This window comes from Cnephaeus nilssonii, assembly GCF_951640355.1.
Source record: "Cnephaeus nilssonii genome assembly, chromosome: 4".
Taxonomy (NCBI): domain Eukaryota; kingdom Metazoa; phylum Chordata; class Mammalia; order Chiroptera; family Vespertilionidae; genus Cnephaeus; species Cnephaeus nilssonii.
Window position 1 is genome coordinate 60,548,142 of NC_137075.1, and position 18,845 is coordinate 60,566,986.

An 18,845-nucleotide genomic window follows, 5' to 3' on the forward strand; every position below is an offset into this window, starting at 1 on the left:
CAAAAATAGCACACTCTAGTTCTAAACAGCTATGTCTAAAATAGATTATATAGTAAAACCAGTATTATACAGCATATTGTGGATTTGATAAACAGATAAATATTTGCACTGAGTAGGCTGTTTATAATATAACATTTTCTTATCTATACAGAATGAAAGCCAAAAAGTTAACTGTATAGAGATGTGCAGAACAACATTAAATATTATGACTCAAAAGCAGGGATGAAGGTAAATTTGAAAGAAGAGTAAGAGAGAAAATGTTTACAGGCCATTACAAGTTCTTAAGTTAACAGTAAATAAGGAATCAATTGCTCGAGTTGAAGAAAGCAGTAAACAAGAGATTGCATTTACATGCAGATGTCTAAAATTTGTATTTTTTTTAAGTCTATGCACAAAAGTCATTTGTTTTATTGCTTGACATTCAGTTATGGCTAGATATTTAATCTATTTTTTTGTACTTTGGAAACAAGAATATTGTTAAAGGTGCCATAAAAATGGACAACATTGAAAACGGTTTGCAAATAAACCACCTAACACTGCAGTTCTTTATACATATTAAAAGCCTTGTCTGGGGTTTGTCATATGTTAAATATATTTAAACTGGGAAAATATGTTGTAGCTTGAAGCCTCCCATTGGCCCAAACATCCAATACAAAAACACATCTCCACAAAAGGAGCAGGCAGACAAACAGGGACGTTTAAAGAAGCAGCCAGCTAATGTCCTAATGTATAAAAATTTACCACTGTTTTATGTGAGATTTCAAACAATTGTGGATAGAAGAAAATTTTTGATTCAGGAAAGTGTGTACAGTACATATGAATTTTTCATGTGTGTGAAATCATATTCACTATATGCTCAAGAATGATCTGCATTTACATATGTAATCTGTTCACTGATGACCAAGTTCCTAGAAATAGTATTCATCCACATTGAAGTGATAATGAATGAGAAAGGAATCACACATGAACACTGGAGAAATTTTAGTTGCTCTTAGAGAACAACATAATGGCATGTGCAACATGTCAAAGCTGAGAGCGAGCTATCTTTCATTAGTTCTTAGAAGAAAAATAAGAAAAGAAGTGTGATACTGCTAGTGTGGTAAACATACTAAATGTAAACAGCAAACACGGATTCTCTAGGCATTCATTTAAAATATTCATATTCACTTTCTTAACACAAGACTCCATTTTATGTTTCACTGCTGAAAAAACATTTCTCTTAGGATTCACTATGCTGTCACTCATTTATAAATAAATAAATAAATGACTGAATGTATTTATTGCTTGAAGTTCTGAGGGTTTGTTTAAACATGAAGATCTCCCCCCCCCCACCCCCTTCTATGATATTTCCTTAGTATGAAACCAGGCTTTTAGATTATCTTTAAAACTGTTCTGAGAGCCTGACAAAACTGATCTCATTTGTACTAACAAATAAGCAAACAGATCCAGAAGTGAAACCAATTGCTTTGTAAAGCCATTGCTTGTTAGCTTTCTCATCTTTTAAGGATAAACAATCATAGGAAGGTCTCTTTAATGAAATCTGGTGGAACTCTTTGCTAATACTAGTGTTTAGGGATAGTATGGTAGACTATTAGCAACAGATCAAGATTTAATGTTGCAGTTGCCTTTCTGGGCACATAATCTGATCTATTGTATAAAGTTGTTTTTATGGGGTTCTGTTGGGTCATCCCTTTATAAGAAGTGGCAATCAAATGCTAGAATATGTAAAAATGTCAATAATGTGTGTGTATATATATTCATATATATATGTATGAATATATGTATACATATATGAGAGAGAGATTTCTGCCCATTTCCATGGTATTTATTTTCAAAAACAAAGTAAAAGCTTCCTTTTCATCTAAATGACATAAATAACATGTGCAAAAAAACATGAAAAGTTTTCCCAAATTATACTCTTGTGTGGTCTTAAAAAAACATCTGAATGTATATTCCAAGTGTGAAATGGAAGAATCAAAGGCAACAATTACCCTGAGGTTCACTGCCTTTATGGAAAGCAATATATTGAAATACGAGAACAAAACTGTATTTCAAAAATGTAAAACGTGACCCTAAAAGCTGTCTCATGCTATTGTTACCAGGTGGGTTTTGTTTATCTTTAAACATTATCTCTTGTATTACTTCGACAGATTAAAAACTACAAATGTGGAAGTAGGGAGTTTTTTGGTTTGCTTCTAGAGATGAACACAGTGAAATTAGTAGTTGTTTGCTGCTATTAGAAAAAACATATTTTACTTTTTACCTCTCTCATGCCACTGATAGGCAGGGCCCTTATCTCATTTGTTTTAAACATTTGTATCCATATTATGTGGAATTGGAAGTAGTTTTTAATATATTGTAGAAGGCTATAAATAGTTTTATCATAAATATTTTAACTATTTGAGAAATGGTAAATGGAGTATGCAGGATTGTACTCTGAATGATGCTCTCTGTTGGTGGATGACCTGTTCATTTATCTTTTGAACATACTGGCATAACTTTCCACAGTTCTGGAAGTTATTCAGTGTTTTTAAGTACACAAGACTGAAGAACACACGTTTTGAACTCAACAAAATGAGATGATAGTGACGTTTACACACACGCAGTTAGTTCTACACAGTTCACTGTGCCTTGGAGGGATAGCATTATCATTATTATTAATAATAAAAAACACAATTTGTCCCAGTAGTACTGGCCACCCTGTTTTAAGAGTTTTAGAAGATCCCTGAGCACATTGTTTCTGACTCTTAACCCCAACTCCAAAATTATAGGGCTTTCTATTGTTGATATCAAGATGGATTGTCATTCACAGTAAGTCAATCATAAGGTGCTTATTTACCCTTTTTTTTTTCACCAATCAGCACAAAGAACTGTCAGAAAATAACTTTTTATTATTAGTATCTTAATAGCACTGGAAGGACACATGATTTAAACAATCAATGTTTGAAACAGTGGCTTTAGGATTATTATCTGGCTGCCCCTCAACAATAACAAGTGATTCAGTCGACATTCCTTAGCCAAAAACAAAAAGAAACAACAATAACAACTGTACAAATATGTATTTTTCCCTGAGGGATCAAGGTACACCCGCGAGTGCTCTATGTACATATTGCACTAGAGAGGAATGAAGAACATGTGCAAAAAAGCAACGATGAGAGAAGCTTACATCCTACTTAAACCTTTTCATTAAAGATTCTACTAGGTTGTTTTGCATTTTGGAATGTCGGAACACAAACAGCTATTCCTTAGTCTAAAACTAAAAACACATATTTCTACTATGGCACATTCAATGAAATAAAAAGTTTTCCAAAGACAGATAGACAAATTCCATCAAGAAAATAATACAAAGTTTGTTTGTTTGTATTTTTTTTAGAAAATTACATTACTTTCTTTCTTTGTTTCACATTACAAAATCTTTTTTTTTTTCTTTACACAAATCACATTTTATTGCAGGAATATTTCAAGTGCCATCAAATATTTATAGAAGGGTTAAAAAAATAGAAGTCTCTCTAAAGTGGTCCAGACAAGGCTTTGTATAGAATAAATCTTTTTATTCCCATCTTCTAGTTTTTTGATTTAAGTATTTTGAATACATTTTCTTTTCCATTGACACGTAGTAGCCTAGAAGCGGTCTGACACACGCACGTCATACGTGAAAACCACACACACACACACGCACACACACACACTCACTCCCTCCTCACTTGACCCTCAGCCCACCCCTATACGCTCACAGACATCTGGGTATCCACACTATAAAGAACAACCAAACTTAGAAGCAGTGTCTTAAGTCATGTTTTCCTTAAGTTAGGGAGGGTGAATTAGGATGCTGAATACTTAAAAAAAAATAAAAATCCATAGCTTTAACGTAAATTAGGATGCTGAACACTTAAAAAAATCCATAGCTTTAACACAATTTGCAAACTGTCCCAAAAAAGCACTTTCATCTGCACTTTTGATTTCATTGTCACCAAGGCCAGTTTCTTCACAATAGAATGCAACCATTTGGACACCATTATAACCGATGATATTGGGACTTTGTACAAAAGCCTCATTTAGCTGATGTAAAACACTGTATAAAAGGCATTATAGCAGCTGTGATGACAATGACGTGATTCCAATAATCAAAGGACTATTTAAGTTTAGGGAGTTTTATAAGAACTATTACGAATAATTTTCTGTATCACCAAATATTTTGTATCATCACACAGGTGTTTCTATAATAAGGAAGGAAATGAAAATGCAAAGTTTTTCACATTCTTTTCTATACATCAGATTTTTTCAGCTGAATTTATTGTTTAACTTCAGATCCCAACTTTGATCCAAATAATAGTCAGTTGTTCCCTCCCGTCACCGAACATGCTTCTGCTATCCTGTTCCTATCCTATAGAAGTATTTTGCTCTTAAAGTCCACACCTGCTTTTCTTTCTCAAAGATCTAGTAGCAGCATCGTGTCAATGTATCTTGGTTTACTCTAAAAGCAGTGTCACCATGGTGTGACTATTACTGTGATTAGAGCATCATTTTTTTTTTTTTTGCATTATGTACATGCAAAATCCTTTCTGGGAAAAAGAATTTCTTTTAAGTTCAACATTATGTTCTCTCTCACCCCTAGAGAAGTTCAATGAACTCTTTTCATTTCATAAATGGACACTGGAATTAGGTTTAGTTGCTCTTTAATGCGCTAGCACCTGAGGCTGGTCATATTCAGAAAGCTTTGGTTAAAAAGAAGTTAATATACTTTAATAAAACCATCCCCAAATTTAGTGAATCAGAACGACAAAAAAACAAAGAAAACAAAACCAAACCAAAATAAAAACACACCATTTCTCCCCAAAGGAGAAACACAAGACAAATAAATAACTGAACTAAGCTTGATACTTTTTTCAGAGTATAAATACTATTGCTCTTTAAAGGAACTATGCTTATTTAAATTAAAAATTTGATTTAACCCCTCCTGCCCAAATATAAATACTATATGCTTATAGTTAACCTCTCTATATAAACACTCATAAAGTTTTATATGCTTGTAAGAAATTTAAGTAAATAATACTCTTGTCTTCTATTTATGGTTAAACCCTTACTATATTTTTTTTGGGGAAAAAAGTTAGATGTCATTTAGGCTTCATACACACTTCCGTGTGAATAATTCCTTCTCCTTTTCCAAGTCCCTCAGGAAGCAAGTCAGGAAGTCAGCGGAGGTCTGAGCAGAGTGGAGGGCTCTGGGAAGCCTGCGCTGGCATCTAGCCTGACACCAGGAGCCACAGACCCCACAGGAGAGTCAGGAGAGCTCGGGGGGTCCAGGAGACACTTTCTCCACGATAAAGGGCTTCTTGGAAACTCCCGCCTTTGCACGACGGGAGGGTGTTCCCTTTACTGAACAAAGATGGCCTTTGATGGCAGACCAGAAGTTTGACTCTTACCGGGAGTGGGACTGAAATCATCATCTCAATGCCTACAATCCCAAAGGTCACTTATTTTTAAAATATGCTCACTTGTGTGTCAGACAGTTCCTTCTCCCTTCCCCCACTGGGAATTATTTTTTAAAATCCACGAAATTAAAAAAAAAAACAACCCTTACTATTTCTCACCTGAACACCAAAGCCAAACAATCTTCTAAATATTTAATGAAATAAATTACAGTCCACAGTTTTCTAGCAACGATAAATACAAAAGTACATGTTTGCAGTTAGCACTGACTTCACTTTAAAGGCTTAAAATATTTAATATTTAAATAACAGAAGCTAATTCAACATGGTATGCCTCCCTCACCCTCTCATTCATTGTCTATGAAATATGGAGAGCAATGTTCTAGAATTATAGCATCTAGAGGCAGCTAGTCTAGAAATAGTTCACTCTGAGATCAACCCTTACAGTTCCTAGATTATACCAAGAACATACACTTTCACAGAGTAAATGCTTTATGTCCTCATGTGGGGAGTGTGTGTGTTTGCTCCACATATAAATCTTTGGGTCCTTCTTATAATCAAAGCTAGGTTCCAATAAACTATTCTGGTTACTGATTTGTTCTCAAAGCATACGAATTCCAAGTTGAGGCTGAGTCTATATAACTACTGAATTGTATAAAACGAGCCTCCCCTCCCCTGCCTCCTTTAGGTGGCATTTAAAAAAGCTTTTTAAAAAATAATATGCATGATGGTATAAGTCCACAGCACCAATCAATCATTCAACTTTGTATGAAGCATAAACACATCTATCCTTAAACTTACCCAAATGCAAGGTGTAATTTAGGGAGAGTTCAGTTTCTAATTCCAAATTCACATGTAAAATAATAATAATCCAACATCGTGATTTCTAGATATGACCAGCCAGTCTTTTGAAAGTAATTTTGTAAACAGCAGCATAAATACCTCCCGACGTACCTTCCAAGCCTTCTCAGTTAAACTTGTGTTTCTGGTGCACATGCGACACGACAGTGAACACGCTAGCATTTAATTTAAAGAAAAAGGTGCAAAATGAAAGTGCCTTATCAATTCAACAGGAAAAGCTACACCAGTAACTACATTTTATATTAATTAAAACAATATATAAACAATATCTCTTTTAGCTATATATAGTCTTCATGCCCATTTACCCTGTAATATATTATAATGCTATTGTTGCTAGTGCTATGGACCCTTTACGTGCCATCCTGCCAACTGGCAATAATCGGTGAAAAAAAATTAAAACTTCCTTCATGAGACAAAGAGCAAGTTGTGCAAAGTAATGCTGCAACCTCCGCTATGCACACCGGTCACCGATTATTGCTGGACTCTCTTGTTACTAACAGATTGGTGACTCTGCAGAAAGTCTGTGGGCAGTGAGCTACAAGAAAAGGAAATCCTCCAACTTTAGTACCCTCCTTCTGTTGTAAACAGAGGTCAATGATCAAGAAGTCGAGACAGAAAAAGGGTCCATATCTGTAGGCATAATGGAAATCATATGCATGAGAAAAACAAGTTCAACTTTTATTTGTTTTCATTGTTTCCCCTCCTTTGCCTGACCCCGATCACCAAAAGATGTGCAGTGTGTTGGCGCTCCAGGTCTGTGCAGGGCCATATAAAGTGTCTCGGTTAATATTTTTTGTTTGTTTTTCATGTTTGTACTTCAGACATTCTAGAAGTGCTTAGGTGATACATTTACCCATCAATTTGCATTGCTGGCTCAAATTCTGAAGTGAACAACTCCTTGTATAATGGAGGAAAATGAAGTCGCACAATGTCTGGATATATTGCTTTAAATGCCATTAGCTTTTCTGTATGTCGTCCACATAAGGCTCTTAATGTAGACACCTTGCATATTAACTGTAAGGTGGAAGAAAGGACAAGTTGTCAGGGGAGAACAGACGTGAGAATCAAAATTCAGGGAATCTGGATGATCTTTACAACACTGTTTATAATGGCGAAACACACTTAAAGCAACTTAAATGTCTAGTAATAGAGGATTGGCAAAAATAAATGAGGATATAGTTATATTATAGAATACCAGGCATACATTAAACTCTAATGACAATGAGTTTCTTCTTGAGAAAGAGTATCAAAAACAAAGCAACAATTAACCCCTAATTTTCGCTCCCTGACCTAACCTAGTTATCAGGAGAAAATAGAAAAAAAACACACAAAAAAAAACAGGAAAAAGAAACACTTTCAAATCATCCTCTGGAACTGTGGTCGGCAAACTGCAGCTCTTTGGCCCCTTGAGTGTGGCTCTTCCACAAAATACCATGGCCTGGGCGAGTCTATTTTGAAGAAGTGGCGTTAGAAGAAGTTTAAGTTTAAAAAATTTGGCTCTCAAAAGAAATTTCAATCGTTGTATTGTTGATATTTGGCTCAGTTGACTAATGACTAATGAGTTTGCCAATCACTGCTCTGGAACAATAAAACACATAAAATAATCTAAGAAGGGGCTGATTTTTCTAAGACCAAATATATACTCCTGGCTCTAGCACTGAAGAACATTAGCATATTTTAAACTGACATCCTAATTATGCTTTTATTGTAAAAGATAATAATTAGCAAAAATGAAACCTTGTGCTTTGAATACAAGGTAGTAATGGCAAATGGATGAAGAAAATACAAAAGTCATTTATGGTTAATGACTGATGAATTTAATGGAAATTGAACTAATATCAGAATATAAGGTTATCCTGGTTAATTGTTTTAGTACTTCATAATTTTCTCTTCCAACATTCAAAAATTCTCTAATTTCTACCAATGCAGAACATTAACTCTGCTTTGTGTTCAACTCTGATGGACTAGGTAGAGGATTTCCAGAATATATTAATTGTTAAAAAATTCTACTACATTATTTCCCTATCACTTTAGGGCACTTTATAAGCAATGATAATAAATAGAATTTAACCTGAAGTTTGGCCCAACAGAACTTCTTTGAAATGGAGATATTTATTCCTTTCAGTGGCCTGTTGCTTACTGATACTTTTGGGGGCTGGTCAGATGACCTACAAGGGCGCTTGGTATGTGGCGAGGGGTAATTCAAGCTATGCCAACTGGACACCGTTGGTTCTCACCTTTGTTAGTATTCCGTCTTCTCGGTGATTCTTCTGTAGGACGTGTTGAAGAGCTAGCTGAATTTTCTGTTGCAGTTTTTCAATTTTTACCTTTTCCTGCAGCCATGAGCGATCTAAACATGAGAAATGATATCCCTTAGTGTTCCTCCAACATGGTGCCAGATACCCAATTCCTCCTGACTCTTAGACCCAGAGTATCATACCACAAAGCAGAGTTAGAGACTAGCAGGCCAGTTTCACTGTATATTCCTAAGGGAGTGGAAAACTGATCTATGACAGGTATAAAGGGTATGAAACACTTCCATTCTTACTGGTACTTAAAGGAAGGGAGGGCCCTCCCCTTCCAAAAAGGATAGCAATTTAAATCTAAGGTCATACATATGCAAGTACAAGGAATCACTATGGCCCTTCAAGTCTTTCTGAGAATAACATTTCTGAATGAAATATTCATAGCAATTCTGCTAGCCTTTCTGGCAATTATGGAGACAACCTGACAATATAAGACAACTAAAACTGTCAATAGAATTCCATATGACTTAAAAGTTGATAATTTAAGATGAATTTTTTTTTATGTGTAAGAATTCCAAGAATTAGAAGACAGTAAACTGATGATCTCCAAGAGGCAGTGCTGGAGAAGGGTGAAAACATGGATTAAAGGCACATAAACTTGTAGATGACATCCAAGTGGATTTCAGGAAAAAGTTGGAAGTTATCTTAGAGACTGGTACTAAGAAGGGCAACCCGACTCCACCATACCATTTCTCTTGGTGTCAGGAGGTTAATTGTGGACTGGGTTTTACTCAATTCTCGTTTCTTAAGATTTTATCAGAATGGCATGAGTCTTCTTAAAAGGCAGATGTATGTGAGTGTGTGGGAAGGTTGTTATTTGAAAAAATTAAAAATAGACTTAATAAGTGAGGCAGCCTCTCTTAGCAGCCTCCCGAATATTCTAAAAGTTATGGACCTTGTAAAAAGTCTTTACCTGGACAATTTTTAAACCATTTTATTTTTATTTGGTTATGTTACCTGCTGACATCAGTACAAATGCAGAAAATAATGCAATTTCATCTTCCGTCAGGTGCATAGAACATAAACTCTTTCCAAATTCAAATACAAAGCTAATAAAGTCTTCACAACCTGCCAACATTAAAATACAGAGAGTTTAGGATTTTGGTTATCCTAGGAGAAAAATATGGAAGAAGGTAAAGAGGGATAGTGATAACATTTCTACAGTTTTAAGAGTTTGAAATCTTAGAAGAAACATCTGTTTAGCCAACATCATCATCACTACCACCATCCCTACCATCACCATCATTATATCATCATTCAAACTAATGAGAGTAAACCTGTGCTGAGTGATTCCTATGTTAGGTACTGCTCAAAGAAATTTCTTCGGGTTTCCTGCTATTTCACAGCAGCCCTATTAAGGACGTATTTATTATCCCCATTTTAGAGGTGAAAAAATCAAAGTTGGAGAGGAAAGTGATGTACCTAAGGGTATACAGATAGGAAGTAACATCCTGAGGTTCTAAGTCAGGGTGCTTGACTTCAGAGCTCACACTCTTAACCAACAGAGTTTAACAGCTACAATCTTACTGAAATGTGAAAACCTCTCATTTTGATGTTTGTCTCTATTTCCTCTAAATACTAACAAATGACATATTATAGTGGTAAAATCATTGTAACTGGTACAGAACTGAAAATATAGAATGTGCAAGTCCTATAAAAAAATGATCCATTCCCCAAAGACTGGTTAAGTTTGGTGTCTATTTTTTCAGATTTGCATATTATATTTACACACACACACACACACACACACACACACACACACATTATTATATGGAAAATAATACAATAATTAATAATATTACAAGAAAAAACTGTTTCACGTACTCACAACTGTAAACCTACTTTTACCACCCTGTATTTTAAATGGAAACAGGCTATACACCCCTTCTGTCATTTTGGTGTTTTTAAATTCACATAAGCTATCTTGGATACTATCCCATTCTTAATAACTATAACCCACTTTATTTAAATTATAAAAATCCAATATAAATTGTTTATAAAGTGTATGTCAGTTTCACTTTATTTCAGTAATACCTTATTTCTCTGAGATCTACATTTAATTCTCATTAAAAATTACCTGAGGGCAGACTTTGAGCTCTTTGCTTGATTTGATGTATCAGATCACATCCTCTAATTTATCTAAATAATATGCCCCTTGCTTATCTGGATCTTAAAATCTGGAAGGACACTGAATGGATATGTCATAGAAATGTCTTCAGTTACCAACTAGATAAAATGAAACATTAGATCTTTACAGGTACTATAGGCAAAAAGCATCGGAGGCATGTGCATTTTCTAGAGTCTAGCTATAAAGTAAAATAGGTATAAAATTCTTTAATTATTGTTTCCAAATAACCAGTTTCCATATTGTTCAAAAAGAGGTTTCACCCAGCTCCCACCTGTTCCTGTAACTCTGATTTGAAGACAAACAGCCAGAGATTTCCTTACCTAAGGATTTGAAGACATCAGGGCTAGCATATTTCCCATCAAAGTACACGGTGTTGTTCTGAGAGTCAAAGGCACGGCACATTCTGATGAACACCACCTCTAGAGAACCTAAAAGCAAAGGCAGCAGGGCTTGGGTTAGTCCACCTTGGCGAATTTATTTCAAAGGCACTGATGTAGTCAGCGCCCTGGGGGTTGTGTAGCCAGTGGGCTCTCAGTCACATTCCCTCTCTGTCTAAACGGGCAAAGTTCACTAGTGTTAACTAAACACCTGTGTTGAAGCCAAGGCCTGCTTCCCTGAAGAGAGGAGTGATTTACAAATTACTTCTTTGCTTTGCCACTCTTCTGTCTTGCAGTAAGAAGTTTCAGAGTTGATAATCAAACATTTATTCATATTTATTAAAACAAACAAAAAGCCCTGGCCGGGTTGTTCAGTTGGTTAGAGCATTGTCCCCATCTGCCAAGGTTGCAGGTTCCATCCCGGTCTGGACACATACAAGAATCAACCAATGAATGCATAAATAAGTGGAACAACAAAATCTCTCTCTCTCTCTCTCTCTCTCTCTCTCTCTCTCTCTCTCTCTCTCTCTCTCTTCCCCCTTCTCCTTCTTTAAAATCAATTAAAAAACGTAAAAAACAAACAAGCAAAAAAAAAAAAAATCATGGCTCTCTCTGAGGTTCGAGTCTTTTTCCTAACAACTTATTGGAACCTCTGAGAACCTGAAGCGTAAAACAAAACACAGGTGATGGTAAAATTAGGGAATGCAGGAGTTCTTCAATTAATCTTTCTACTCAGAGGAGAAGACTATGGAGGGAATGTTTCCTGCCAATAGCTCCAAAACCTTTCAGAAGAACTCAGTCTCTGCTAAGAGAAACCTAAGCTATTATCATCGGAGAAAAACTGTTCCCGACACCTTCCTTACCAAGCATTTCTTTAATAGGCAGGTGAAAGCAGGTTAGGAAGAGATCTCAAAATTCACTTGCAAAGCACATACCTGCTTTGAGAAGCACAATTTGATCGTTTTGACACAGTTCCATAAATCCATCGATGCGTTTGGCAAACTCCACCACGTACTGTATAGCTTCTGTGATTTTGATGGCACACAACTGCCACATCACCTCCCGCTGCTGTTAAAGAGGGAGACAGGTTAGCCTACACGGTTACCCACATCCTTGGCTCAATGAGTTTAACTATTCCTCTTTTGTAAAATCCTTCCTTGGAAATGGATTCAAAAAGGCTAGAGGTTTAAAAATAAACAGTTGGCCAGTTATTTGACATAACGATTGCTTCCAAGTCCCTTCTCATCTCCTTCAATTCCTCTTTTACCACCTTGGTGGCAAAGGGACCGGGGAAGATATTATGAGCATGTATGTAGCAGAAGATGAAAATACATGTCACTGCTTTAACCCTGAGCTGCGGAGAATAGCAAAGCAGGATCTTCTTTTAAGCAATTCTTCTGCCTTGGGGAATTTAACACCATTTTACTGGGGGAAGGGGACAATGGGGGGAGTCAGTTACATGTATTGTGTACTTGTTATGAGCTAGGTGCTTTATGACACCCTTGTCTTATTTCATTTTCACAAGAGCATCTTCCCATTTTCCATAAATGGGCACAGATGCTCAGGGAGATTTCACAGTGAATAGGTATCGGAGCTGGGATTCACATCCTAGCATCTCTGACTCTGACTCCCATTCCAGACACTTTGCTGCTTCTTACTGCTTTCCTGCTTCCCTCAGAACTCCCCTTTGGCTGCTGGTGTTACCTGCTATATCAAAGGCAAACAAAGGGGGTGCTGCTATTCCCCAACCTGTCCTGTTTAATTCTTTTTATATACCCACTCTCCCATTTAGTGACAGGATAACCTGAATCAGTGGTGTTTCAGGTTAACCCCCCAACCTTAGTTTAAGACTGTTTCCACCAATATGATGGGGTGGAAGAAACACTGAATTAGGAGCTGGAGTCCTGGTCTAGTCCTGGTGTTTGCATTCTCTAACCATATGCCAATGGAAATTAGTGTCCTCCTATGTAAAACGAAGGGCAGCATTAGCCTAGATACTCTCTATGGTCCTTCCTAAGTCTGAATTTCTATATCAGGGGAAAACACAGCATTTTCTTTACCCACAGGGAGAATAAATAATTGAAAGTTCCCTTCTCCAGCCCTGCCCTCCCATTTTGGTGGCTTGTTGATCACACTGTTTTATAGAAAAAAGTCAAGTAGCAACACTTGTCGGCCTCACACTGTCAGGTTCAGACTGGAGTGACAATCATGGATTCCAAACCTTTCTGTGTACATACTCTCTAAACTCCTTCTTCTTAGACTCTTGGAACATGAGGCTAAGATTACGTATTTTACATGAACTTCCTGATCTTGAATCAACATTCTATCATGATAGTGGGACAAATCCCAATTCATTTAGATTTCTGGAAACTGCTTAATTTAGTGCCCTGTTGACAAATGGTAGGAGATGTGTGTACAGTTATAGGGACAATAGAATTTGTTTGCTACTGCTGAAATTTTGCATGGCATCTCAGTAAGAAGACAATGCCTCAAGTACATAATCAGCTCTGGAAGCAAGAGTTTTACACAGAAATCTGTTATCTGATGTAAGGCATTCATTCTTTGGCCCTTGGTAGCCTTGAGCAAATCCCCTGCAGGAAAACCCCTCCCACTTTCCCTCCACCCTTGGTAAATTCTCCAGAGTATACCTTGTTCTGATAGTTCTCAATCTCCTCCTGCAGAAAGGTCTGCCACGTTATCTGCTGGAGCTCTTCTCTCAAGTATTGGCAAGTTTCCAGATGGGATTTAGATATATTCTGTGCAAGGTGTTCTAAGCAGAAAACAGGAGATCACGACATGAAAAGCCGGGCTCTTTGGGTAATCGGTGTTTTCCCCTGCTTAATATATGCTTTAAAAAGTAACAAATAGAAAGCATCACACTGATTCAGTTTTACGATCTTTATGCACTTAAACAAGCAATTTGGAACTATTCTGTTTTCTGGAACATGAGGATGAAGGGCAGGCAAAGCCAACAGTTAGCAATAAATCTTGGTGACTTCAAAGACACTCCTGACCTTGACCTTCTTCCATGCCTTCCTACCAATGTCTTGGAATGAACAAATATTGACCTAGACAGGTGTGGGAAATGATGGGCACAGCCTCTTCTTGGCATTTTTATAAGGACACACCTGCCATATACACTGACCTAAGTTTTACTCTTGAAAAATTAGGAAGTGGTACTCTTTTATGACAACAGCAATACATTTCTTTAGTGCTTTCCTGCAAATAGCAGACCAAGCATTACCAAGGGCCTACTATGTCACTATACATAGTTCAGTGGTTAAGAGATAGACTCTGGAACCAGAATAACTGAGTTTGAACCTCAGCCCTGCTACTTACTAGCTGTGTGATCTTGGGTAAGTTACTTAACCTCTCCGTGTTTTGGTTTCCTTAACTGTAAAATGAGGAAGGTAGTATCTATTCCATAGGGCTTCTGTGAGAATTAAATGAGTTGAGCATTTAGGAAGAGTTACAAAGTGAGTGCTAGCTAACATTAGTTCTTATTATACTAGAATATAGGGACTTGGAAGATACTATAAGAAATAGATGCCAAAAAAGTTTCTCTAGGAATTTATAATGTGGTGAGCATATATGGACATGCTGAAAGGACAATTCAAGGCATGAGATAATAAAGTATAAAGTTGAGCCCAGCCGGTGTGGCTCAGTGGTTGAGCATCGACCCAGGAACCAGGAGATCATGATTCGATTCCCAGTCAGAGCACATGCCTAGGTTGTTGGGGGCATGCAGGAAGCAGCCAATCAATAATTCTCATCATTGATGTTTCTCTCTCCCTTCCTCCCTCTGACATCAATAAAAACATATTTTAAAAAATAAGGTTGAATCATATCAGAACAGAAAGAAAAAATGATAATAGATACTGTCAGGGAAGGGAGAGGTGAATGTTTGGCTTAGGGAAATTAGTGGGTGCTTCTCGGCAGCAGAAGAGGGGCATTTGAGTTGGAGCCTGAAGGATGGGTAGGATTTGGTAGGTGGAGGCCAGTGGTGTGAGGGGTAGGCAGGCCAGTTCCACATTCGAGGGAGGGCAGATGAAGGAACCAACAAAGCACTTATAGGACAGGAAGATGTGATAAAGTGATAGAGTCAAAATAGAAATGTGAGAAGGGAAGAGTCCAAATCCTGAAGGATCTTGAATGTTAGGATTGAGTCTGGACTTGATAAAACAAAAGGAGTCCACAGGGTTCTCCAGGAGCAGAGGTACTGAACACAGCACCCGGGAAAACAGAACCAGCAGTTCCGTGACTGGGTTGGAGGATGGAAAAGATGCGGGCAGCAGAGAAGGCTGCTGGAACTAGATGTGAGGGACTAAGAGCTGGAAGCAGGCTGGTAATCATTGATATGGAAGGGAAGGATAGTGGAAAGTTTTAAAAGAAAAATTCGTAAGATTCTGTGAATATGAACCATACCAAAAAGGAATCCCCCTCTCAGGGCCTTGAATATTGAATAGGAAAGCCATTTGAAATAATGGTGTTCAATGCAAACTGGGTAAGAGTAGTAAGACTATTTATCTGGGAATTTGTTGCTGCTTTTTGTCAAAACAGAATCAGATTTGTTTGCAGGAAAACAGAGCAGGCTAACCTCCATGAAGCCTGAAATTAGAGCAAGCATGTAAAACTCGCGGCCCACAACGAATATTTTTACGGCCCAGCCAATATAATGGTATGTAAGAAACATTTTAATAAAAATTTCATAACTTAATTTTTACAATATCCTGTTACAAATAATTATTAATAACAAACTACAACGTTCGCTAATGACTGATTACTATAATCGGGTTGCATTCATTTCCCTTACTCGTAGGTGCCCCATTTCTCTCCACTAATACAAGCAGCGAATATTTTAGCAGCCGATGGCCACGTCATTAGTCTTGGACTGACTTGTTTGGTGTGCACAACAGGAAACATTTAGCTTTTGGAGAACAAGAAAAATAGGTTTATTTGCGTTACGCTTATTAATTTGTGCAGTTAATCAGTATCTGGTAAGTTAATGTTCAAGAAAAATATTAATTTTTATTAAATTCTATTATTTTATGTTAACGATTACTCATTTATTTCAGCCCTTTGTATTCAGCATGTCTCTATCAAAATAAACCTATGTTTCTGTGAAAATTGAAGCTTTTGCAGCCCACATAAACTTAAACCTTGTTTATTTGGCCCATGTTAGCCTTTGAGTTTAACATGCTTGCTTTAGAGACACTGGAACAATAAATCTTAATGGCCCTATTCACAACACACAGCAACAAAACAATACAAGTCAATATCATAAAAATAGAACACAAACAAAAGAAAAGAATTTAAAGGAAAGACACAGAGAAGCTGAGAGGAAGAGGGAGAAGCCAGTAAATCATGTGTCTTAGAATTAATGACGTCTGTAAAGAGGAGAATAAAGACAAAAATAATGGGAAGTCAGAAACGAGCAGTGTGTAAATAAGTCTGTGAACTATCTCCCATAGAAAGAGTGTCACTAGAGAAGACAGATTCCAGAATGTAAACCAAGTTTTGCAGATATGAAAAAAATGAACTGTTCACAGAGAAACAGGAGGATCCTGTGTGGAAAATGAAGGGAAGAAGATCTTAGTGTTCTCTTCCAGATCATGTTTTTTTCCCAGTTAATATGGTCAGCATGTTGTTATTTCACTTCATCCTAAAAATCGTTCCCACTCACCCCTACCTGTGTGGGTCCAGCTTTCCGAAGTGGAAGTGAATGATACAATGTGTGTGACTAACCAGTAGAGGGCAGTGGCTGCTTTCTTGCCAACTGCTCACCAACTAACTGCCTTTGACTCCTGATTCACGAGTGGATTCAGCAAGTGTAAGATCTTAGACACTTTGCTGTTTTTAAATCTCCATTTCTGCAAAGGAGAACATGTCAGACTGAGTAAAAGTCCACAAGTTAGTGTGGTCTCTCAGCGAAACAGCCTGGAATAATGAAACACTTGGATCTAGGAGTTAGGAGACCTGGTTTCTGGTCTGAGTTCAGAGGATAACTCACGCTGTGATGGGCAAATCAGTTCACTTCCTCAATCAGGATAGTTTCATCAACACGGCCAAGGTCTAGATACTTCAGATGGAAAATCCTGACTTCTCAGTTAGTCACAGATTTTCTCAGTGGGAAGGAACTTTAGACATCATCTGGTCCAAACTCTCTTCAGTTTACAGATAATAACATGAATAGTGATGATAATTAACACTTACATAGCATTTACTATGTGCCACCCTTATAATATATATTCAGAATGTATATATATATATTTTTTCTTATATAATATTTGTAACAACCCTAGGAGGAAGGTACTAGTGTTATCTCCATTTTACAGAGGTGTCATAGGTGGCAAGTGGCCCATTATTTAAACACACACAGTTTAGCTCCAGAGTCTTTATACTCCATAGGTAGAGAGACTATAGCTTGCAGAGTTTACATGACTTATACTGGGTTGTACACTGTCTCTCTTGCATGGGCTTTAGTTTTTGATTACAGTAACAATTGCAGTTAGTTTTTTTGTTATAAATGAACCTAGATGGCTTATCTGGAGTATGTAATTCAGATACTAATTATACATCACTTCCTGGCCATGAATGCAGACATATTCCCATTAAAAGTAATGGATTGTGGATACTATTATTTAAAGAATTGGGCTTCCAATATGTTTATTTACAATTTGTTTTCCAACTGAATAATTGTTTTCATTTGTTTAAAATCTGATGACAAAATTTAGCGTAAAATGGAGTCAAGAGTCTTAGTTAACGCGATAGCAGGACTTAAGCCCAAAAGAAAATACAGCTTTGAAGAAGGAACAGCAGTGTGTCTTTGGTCACTTCTAGGCTACTCTTAGCTCTTCAAACTATTTTGTACATGTAAGTGGGATAGAAAATATCCTTTTCAGGTAAATTGTTTAAGTTTTGGCTTTTGGACTAGTCTTAGTGACAAGTTAAGTTTATTCATCCTGGAAAATGCCACAACACATGTAAAAATTCCCTGATTGAGGAGAACCTGGAGAAAGTATGAGGGCACTGAGCTCCCAGACTACACTGGGAGATGACAGGGGTGGAAGAGGAAACTGATTTGTGGGGGAAGAGGACGCTGGGGAAATCGGCTTAGCATTCCTGGCCCCACTCAGGCACTAATGAGTACACATTTAGCCAAAGTGCCACCTTCACAGGAAACACTTCTGCTAAGCCCTGTGGATTTATTTCACGGCTGAACGTTTGATAAGCAAACTGGACAGACCCACTAGTGTTTATGGTAAGGTGGAAGCACACCCAAGGTCAAGTGAGGTAGGTCATTTTTCATGATATCATGTCAGCTTTCAATCAAATCCTTATTCATTTCTGAAAATTTCCCTTTCATTACCGTTCTGCTTAAGGCTCAGCCAACCAAGATTTCATGACAAAAATGGAAGGTTTTTGTTCTAGTTCAAGAAAAAATAAAATCAAACCTACCTCTGCTCAGCTTGGCTTCTAGTTCAGAGGTTTCTCTGTTAATCAAAAGAGCTGCGATCCACCTTTAACGCTGCTCAGTGGTTACAGACCAGGCTTAAAATGGCCCTGCTCTTGAGGATTTAAATTTAGACCCATAAAGAGGCGCTTGTGCAAAAACCGTAAAGAACATTCAATTTGTTCTATTTGGAGAAATATTTTACTGGAAATATAAATTTCACTTAAAAATGTTTTATGGGGGTACAGAGGTGGAGAAACCATCTAAAGAGCACAGCCGCTCTTCCTGTGA

At 37.1% G+C, this 18,845-nt stretch overlaps 1 protein-coding gene across 3 annotated transcripts in view; it reads right to left on the bottom strand.

Moving 5' to 3' along the window:
- Positions 1–2,871: 2,871 nt before the first annotated feature.
- RORA (RAR related orphan receptor A) overlaps positions 2,872–18,845 on the bottom strand; it is a 711,378-nt gene continuing 695,404 nt past the window's right edge. For all 3 annotated transcript variants that reach the window (XM_079768378.1, XM_079768379.1, XM_079768380.1), the window contains 6 exons: positions 13,750–13,871; positions 12,037–12,169; positions 11,045–11,152; positions 9,554–9,664; positions 8,528–8,640; positions 2,872–7,304 (listed from right to left, as the gene is read on the bottom strand). In XM_079768378.1, coding sequence (XP_079624504.1) covers positions 7,140–7,304; positions 8,528–8,640; positions 9,554–9,664; positions 11,045–11,152; positions 12,037–12,169; positions 13,750–13,871 — 752 coding nt within the window. In that variant the 3' untranslated portion in view covers positions 2,872–7,139. The remainder of the gene's footprint in view (positions 7,305–8,527; positions 8,641–9,553; positions 9,665–11,044; positions 11,153–12,036; positions 12,170–13,749; positions 13,872–18,845) is intronic.